The sequence below is a fragment of the Solanum pennellii genome, chromosome 12, assembly GCF_001406875.1.
Source record: "Solanum pennellii chromosome 12, SPENNV200".
Taxonomy (NCBI): domain Eukaryota; kingdom Viridiplantae; phylum Streptophyta; class Magnoliopsida; order Solanales; family Solanaceae; genus Solanum; species Solanum pennellii.
Window position 1 is genome coordinate 79,476,403 of NC_028648.1, and position 8,471 is coordinate 79,484,873.

Sequence of the window (8,471 nt, forward strand, 5' to 3'; positions counted from 1 at the left end):
ATAATAATTTACAAACATATAAATATCTATGATTTATTTTTATCTTTACACTCTAAATTTTAATTTTTTTTTTACTGAAATTATGTGTTCAGTCAAATAGCTATCTTATAAAATGAAACGGAGAGAGTAATAAATATGAAATTTAGTACAAAAATAGACAGCTAGGCTTAATCAAAATACTGCATGTTCTATTTATATATAGTATACACCTTCTCCATAACTTCTTAATATATTTGTATTTTTGTTGTTCAAGTCCTCTCTCATTATTAGCATTTTAATATAAAGTTTTTTATTTTTAGACTTTGGGGAAAATAATATTTCCAATAATACTATTTTTTTTTCTTGTGCAACATGATCATCCAAAGGGCTTCATCCTTTCAAAGGGCTCTATTTACTTCTTTTGAGAAGAAGGTCAGTGTATATATCTCCATCTTAAATCAATTTTTATTTTTTTTATTTTTTCGTAACATAAATATTGTTAAGAACTCTCTAATATGAAAATAAAAAAGTTTGTAACACTGAACTAAATTCCTAATTCTAATATGAGTCCCTCATCACTTCATTAGCTCATATTGTTCCTTATATTTCGTTCATTTTATTTTACGTGTCTTAATTTGATTAGACATAAAATTTAAGAAAGTAAATAATTTTTTTTTGTATTTTATGATCTTAAAGACCACACTATTTGAAAGCCTTTTTCATTTTTATAATTAGTTTCGTGTCTAGTTAAACTATAACACTTAAAAATCGGTTAATTATAAGAATATATAATACTGAGTAAGATGTGTTGGTAACATTGGAATTAGTAATATTGAATTATTATTTACCCTTTTGTTGACGATACTATGTTTTGCTAAGTATTAATTATACAATCTATAATATATTAGGCGTATAATATAGATAGAAATCCTATCAAAATAATTAAATAATATTAATTTCCTTAGTACATCTCATGAAACAATTCCTTAAATTGAATCAAAGGAATCAGAACACTCTCTCAATCTTAATTTACGTGACACAATATTTTTAAATTTAGAAACAATTAATTTCATACTTTATGATATACACTTTTATAACACATACAAATGTTATGAATATGACACATTTAAGAGTTACATGTCGAAATTTTTATAACTACACAAATCTTAGACATGCTTAAATTTTTTTTATAAATTTCAGGAAAATTTATTTATTTCATAAAGTTTAGTCTGTATCATTTCAAACTAAGTCAAATTAAAATTAATACAGTACTTATTTGCCTTTCAATATTCATTTCCTCTTTTAATAACGTATTTAATGTACTATAATATTTGTGTAGCTATAAAATTTCGTTTCGATTTATGGTTGTAGGTAGGACCAAGGTACTTTACTGCCCCTGCTCTAACTTCTGCACAACCTTCAACTTATAGGTAAGTTACATTTAAAATTAAATAACTCTATTTTTCTTTTATTAATTGATATTTTATCGCGTGTATTTTACTTAAAGGAAAAATAAAATTTTATAAGTAAAAATTACTATATTAAAAATGATTGTTTTTTTGTGTCTTTTTCAAAATTTTACTTATAAAATTATACAGAATATATTTATTATTATTATTTATATTTTTATTATTATTATTATTATTTCAGGGATTATGAATCAAGGGATATTTTTGATTGGGATAATCTTGGATTTAAATTAATTCAAACTGATTATATGTTTATGACAAAAAGTTCTCAAAATGGGAATTTTGAAAAAGGCAAACTTAATCCTTATGGGAATATTGAATTAAGTCCCTCTGCTGGTGTATTGAACTATGGACAGGTACTTTATTTTAATTTTTTTTTAGCTTTTAAAAAATTAATTTTACTTTTTAATATTTTATAATTAAAGTTAGATTATTAAATGTTTCTCTTTTAAGAATATGTAGAATGTTAAAGGACAGATAATAATGATTAAATACACTACTTAATCCACTCCTTTTTACTAGTCCCTTTTTTTTAATTTTTAAAAAAAATATTATACATGTTAATTATATTTTCAAATATATTTTTACTTGAACTCTATGTTAAAACTTAATGATAAGGATAATATTTTAATGTTTTTTTTTCTTAATTTACTAAAATAAAAAGGTAAAAAAAATCCAATCTAGTAGGAGTATTTAAAGCCTATTTGACTAAATTTATTGAAATTAAAAAAAAAAAAAGTGACTGTAGAATCATTTATTTCTGACCAGTAAGAATGATATAGTATATGATATAAAAATAAGACAAAATTATGAAATTATGACTATAGTAGTAGTAATAACTATTACGTACCAAACTTTCATTTTCTTCATTTATGACTATAGTAGTAGCAATAAATATGTCTCGATTTAATGGTTTATTTAGATATGTGATATGAAAATTACAAAATATATATAAAAACAATCAAAATTTTCAAATTTAACATTATTTTATTGAACGAATAAGTCATAGTTTATAAATAAGATATCTGAATCTAAGGCATTAGTATTAAAAAGAGATATACATCTTAATTTCTTTTATAAATTAAATATCTGCAATTACAAACTTTCAATACACATAATTTTATAAAAATCTACTCAAAAATTTTAAATAACAGAACTGTTTTTTACCGAATATAAATTTATAAGTCTAAGTATTAGACTTTTTTTAAAAAAAAAAAAATTGAAACTATAAGATATCATATGTTCATACGTTGATCTGAAGTTAAAATTTTCTATCGTGTATCGAAACGTTAATTTGAAATCACGATCGAAACAGGGTTTAATTGAAGGTACAAAAGCTTATAGAGTGGATGATGGAAGAATATTTCTATTTCGTCCACAAGAAAGTGGAATTAGAATGCAAATTGGTGCTAAAAGAATGTGTATGCCTTCTCCTTCTATTCAACAATTTGTTGATGCTGTCAAGTTAACAACTATAGCTAATAAACGTTGGGTAAGTAATTATTTTTTCTCACAAAAAAAATTAATTTTATTAAAGCGCGATTAATACGACAGAAATATAATTTTTCTATGATTTTTAGGGCATTGGTTCATTTAACAAGTTTTAAAAAGGATAAATGGACTTCTATGATACGTTCTGTTTAGTAAATGTTATCGTTCTTTAGATTTTAAGAATGTACGTTGTTACACAACTTTATAACATTTTTTTCGAGTTTTGATACTAAAAATAGAGTAAATTTCCTTATTGACCTAATATGTTTGCGATTTGTGTTTGACTAAAATTTCAAAAATATTTTAGGACAACTTTTTTTTTTAACTAGCTACATACTATTACGATTCAAATAGCCCTCCTAAAAGCTTGATCAAACACTATGTTAAATTAGATGACATTATATTGATGAAGGAAATGTAATTTTACATTACATATAATTCTATCGACTTGAGTGATCATTCAGAAATAAACTCCTCAAATCTATCTCTACGATTACTATATGTCAGTTATTTCATAATTCATACCATAAAATATCTTTTTCTTTGACATTCTTATCGTACCAAACACATGATTTAATATTTTTATCGCGATCCGTTATATCAATTTTTTTCTAAAATAACAATATGTTTTTTTTTATATATATGAAAAAAAAAAAAAACAGATCCCTCCTGCTGGAAAAGGGTCACTTTATATTAGGCCTTTGCTTATTGGAAATGGACCTATACTTGGAATTGCTCCAGCACCAGAGTATACATTTATTGTCTATGCTTGTCCTGTTGGAAATTATTTAAGGGTAATTTTTTAATTTTAATATTGTAATTTATTGATATAAAAATATAATTTTTATTTAATTTTCTTAAAAAAAATTTTATATATAGAATGGGACACAACCTTTAACTTTATATGTTGAAGAAGAACATCATCGTGCATCACAAGGGGGAGCTGGTGGAGTCAAAGCCATTACTAATTATGCCCCGGTAAATGTTCGATTTTTTTATAACAGTTATTCTCTATAATAAAATTTTATGGTGACGTACAATTTTGTTAATCAAATGTTCATATTATGTTATCTTATATATGCTCTATAAGACTATATATAACCACACATCACTATAGTATTAAAAATTTATCTGAACAAGCGATATTATTATAGAAAATTTTGATTGTAGATATCGACGATCATCTGACCTTATTTTCAAGATACAAATCCTATCTTTACAAAGGATTCCCTTTAATGTAATTAATTCTTTGAGTTTCGATATTATAAACTCTTTCCGTCTCAATTCATTTGAAGGTTTTTGACTGGATATAAAATAAAATGGAAAAAGGTTTTTGAGACTTATGACTTAAGAATAAATCAAAAGAAATTTGTGTAACTCACATCATTAATTAATGACAAAATAAGAAGTTTATAATTTAAATGTCGCTAAATATAGAAATATGTCATTATTTTGAAATTGACTGAAAATGAAAAGTATTACATAAATTGATTTAAAGGGTGTGAATTTTTTTTTTTACAAATATTAAAACGGTAATTTATGTTTGATCAAAATTTCAAAAAGTATGCTTTTGGAGAGGAAAAAACCCTAAAGCTTGGCCAAATATCTCAACGACGTAAAATAAAACAAATAAAACTTTAAACTTCTCAGAAACTTGACCAAACAGACTATTAATATATTCATATAAAAATGATATTAATTGTTAGTCTTTGTATCTTAAAAGTCCATTTATTTATTTTTTGGTCATGTAGGTGATAAAAGCTATACAGGAAGCAAAAGAGAAAGGATACTCAGATGTATTATATCTTGATTCAGTAAATAAAAAATATATTGAAGAGGTATCTGCTGCTAACATTTTCCTTGTAAAGGTAATTAAAAAAAATTAACCTATGGTCTAATTATTTTAATATAATATTTGACCCTACATTTAAAATATGTCAATATATATTCAATAGGGAAAAAACATTTCAACACCAATTGCTAGTGGAACCATTCTTGAAGGTGTCACAAGGAAAAGTATTATAGACATCGCACATGATCTTGGATACAAGGTATATATTATATAGAAATATTAAAATTAAATATCATTTGGAGATTTAGTTTACAAAATATATATATATATAGTATACAAATAATATATTATCAATAGTAATATACTTCAGTCATATTGATAAACTAGATGAATGAAATGTATATTTATATAAATTCTTACTTTGATATATATATATATATATATAGCTTTACATGATGAACGTTTAACTTCCGNGTCACCGATTGGTGACCTGATCCCGCTAAGCAAGAACAGCTACCGACACCAACTCTATCTTAACAACCGGTAAAGCCCTCTCTCTAGGATATGACACTTCATTGCTCGGAGAGGAATGAATTCTTCTCCAAATCATCTCTTCCTTTATTTAAGTTAAGAAAGAAGTCAATTACGTTCGAGCTTTTTGTCAACTTATTCCACTCAAGCAATAGAAAGAAAGGCTATCTCCTCTAATCTCTAACTATGCTGAGTCCAATCAAGGTAAGAACTAGTCGACCTCATTACTTCTTTACCGCTCCTTCCCCTCACCCTCAAGTCACGACCTAATGTAAGTTCTTTCAGTCCTTTTCGAGCTAGCATAGATGCTGATATGGAATAGCCCTTCTCTAGCCTGGAGCCTGGAAAAGCAAAGTCCGATCTACGATACGCCATAACCATCCACCCCGTCCCGAGCCTCGTTTTCTAAGAGGGCTCATAGTCCAAGCCTCTTGGTCCGAGGAAGGGGAACCCCATCGTGCTGGCTTGGCATGGAAGGAGGGCTACCCAAAAAGTCTTTTTCGCAGCTTGGTCCGCGTAAGCTCAATGCTTATGGCTTTACCCAGCATTGCTTCTCTTCTTACTATGTCTAAAATGGGACCGCGAAGATAGCCCACCACTGAAAATTGCTTTGCTCTCGCTCGGCTCGCTCCCACCTGTCTTCTTCCCACTATAGTGAAAGATCTTTCTAACTCATTAGTCCAATTGATAGTGAAAATGTTCGAGAATAATTGTGTTTTACTTAAGTCATTTCAACAAATTAGAAAACAAATGAGACTAACACGGTTTGTGTTCATTCCTTCAATCAAAATTATTATAATTCGAACACAATTGAAGGCATTTACAATAGAAAAGCCGATCAAAATCAATCAACAGTGTTTTAAAGGAACAAATTATGGGTGGTTTAATGATTTAATAGAAAAATGACGTAGTTGAGGTACCTGAGGAAAAAAATTCAATAAATTTAGGAATTTTTTTTTTGTATTTGGCCTTTTAAGAATATGTACTTCATATAGCAATTATTCTCACGTTAATTAATATGACAAAAATTATGTATATTTAAAATATTAGTAAAAATTAATATAATTTGTTTTTTAAAGACAACTAATTTGTGATGAAAAGTAACAAATTAAATGTTTGCAGAAAAAACTGACACTTCATTTAATAAAAAACATTTAACATGATGCAAAGATAACAACGTGTCATGCATAGCTAGTACTTTATTTGCAATTTTTCCTTTTTCTAGTTTTTTCTTTGTTTTATTTTTTAATTTTTTATGCATTTATATCAGTTAATTTTATTTTTTTCAAAAATTGAATTTTTATTTTTCTTGTACAGGATTGAGTACAAGGAAAAGGTAACAAGTAAGAAATTGTAGTCAAGATTAATTGAAATGCAAAGAGGTATTATTGAGGACAAGAGGGATTGGATCGTAGACGGTGGCGGAACCAGAAATTTTAATGAAGAATCAAAATCTGAAAAGTATACATACGAATTAATAGGAGGGGATTCGACATATATAATAAATACCTAAAAAATAATTTTAACCACGTATAAATAAAAATATTATCAAGTATGAACTTTATATAATAGGGTCAAGAATTTGGCAAAAAATATATATATATTTTTCTCAATTTATTAAAAATGTACAAATTAAATACACATTCACAATAATTTGTAAGAGATTGCTAACACAATTTTTTTTTACTGCAATTAGGCAAAACAATTAGCCTACTTGTCTTGGTAGAGTGTGACAATAAAAAGTGAATTAGCCTAGTATTGATTAGGGATAATTAAGATACTGAAGTGTCGATCAACTAATTTATAAAATATACTTTCTTTGTTATTTTTAATTATCATATTACACTTTTTTTGAAAATTAATATCTACTAATTTGACGTAAATATTTGTTATAGATAAAGGAAAAGAGATATTCTATCAACTTTGATTTATGTGACACTTTGATTTACGTAGTATGAATTTTAATAGCTCAATTACATTATGATGATGTTAAATAATAATAAATAAGTTTTCAATTATATATATATATATATATATATATATATATATATAAAATANTATATATAAAATAAATTTACTAATATTAATATATATATTTTTCACAAATTTATTAAATCAGTCGAATTTATATGTGGGCTACTAAATCCACCAACCCTGGAGTAAATAGTTATAGGGACTAAACAGACAACACAACATGCATGAATCTAACTTTTATACTTCAAGAATTTATTGCTTTTTAATTGTCAGAGCTGTTAATATGCGAGCCCATTTTATTTGGGCTAACTTATATAGATTTTGAAATTTTACAGGTCAGATTAAGTTGGGTTAACTTATTTTTTGTGTTGGTAAAAAAAGGTCGGTCCAACTCATAACTACGTGGGCTAGAGGCTCGGCGGGTCAGTCCCTTTTTTAAAATTATATTTTTTATAACTACTAAATAAATTATAATTTAAAATATTATCATAAATATCGACAAAAACAATATTAATGTTATTGCTTGTTAATCAAATCTACGAACAAAATTATTTTTATAATATTTATTAATTTTTTTTTAAAGTAAAAGAAGAAATATCTAATTAGAAATATTAACCTAATTGTTTTGAGTTTGAATTCTCTTTAATTTTAAATTTTAATATTATATTACATTTTTTAATTCATTTTTATTGGCCCACGGACCGACCCTACCGATATTTCTCAAGTGCCTCAAATCAGCAGACTTACTCAGGCCGGGGTAAAAAACCCTTTTCTTAAATGGGTTCCAGAAATCTTAGACCATCTCTATTGAAGGGCTAAATTTAGCATTTTTTTAAAAATAAAAATTATACTATTTAACTTCATTTTATTTTTAAAATAATTTTTGTTTAAAATTCTCCTTCATTTTCACCCATGTGATGTTAAGATTACATTTTTAATTTCTCTAAATACAAAACTGGGAATTAATTTATTGGTTTAGAAAATTTAAAATTTACCTTAAAATTCAAATCTAAATGTTAAGATTACATTTTTGAATTTCTTTTGAATACTTTTAATAAAAAATTTAATTCGCCACTGTATTTATTAGCTAACCTATCAACTACATATTAAGGGAAAACACTTTCTCTTTTTGTAATAGTTTCTTTTATTTAAAGCTAGTATATTAATTGGGAGTTTTATAAGATGACCCAAAAATGATGGTTTAGGGGGTTTTGGGGGTGGGGGTTGGGGTGGGG

The 8,471-nt window shown here is 26.0% G+C and overlaps 1 protein-coding gene across 2 annotated transcripts in view; it reads left to right on the forward strand.

Annotated features, from left to right (window-relative positions):
- The first annotated feature begins 221 nt into the window (after positions 1-221).
- The window catches only part of LOC107005297 (branched-chain-amino-acid aminotransferase 2, chloroplastic-like), a 15,988-nt gene continuing 7,738 nt past the window's right edge, over positions 222-8,471 (forward strand). The window contains exons 1-8 of one of the 2 annotated variants that reach the window (XM_015203851.2): positions 222-411; positions 1,351-1,409; positions 1,630-1,804; positions 2,764-2,940; positions 3,602-3,733; positions 3,819-3,917; positions 4,691-4,807; positions 4,895-4,990. In XM_015203851.2, the coding sequence (XP_015059337.1) occupies positions 352-411; positions 1,351-1,409; positions 1,630-1,804; positions 2,764-2,940; positions 3,602-3,733; positions 3,819-3,917; positions 4,691-4,807; positions 4,895-4,990 (915 nt within the window). In that variant the 5' untranslated portion in view covers positions 222-351. The remainder of the gene's footprint in view (positions 412-1,350; positions 1,410-1,629; positions 1,805-2,763; positions 2,941-3,601; positions 3,734-3,818; positions 3,918-4,690; positions 4,808-4,894; positions 4,991-8,471) is intronic. The other variant, XM_015203852.2, reaches the window with a different exon arrangement.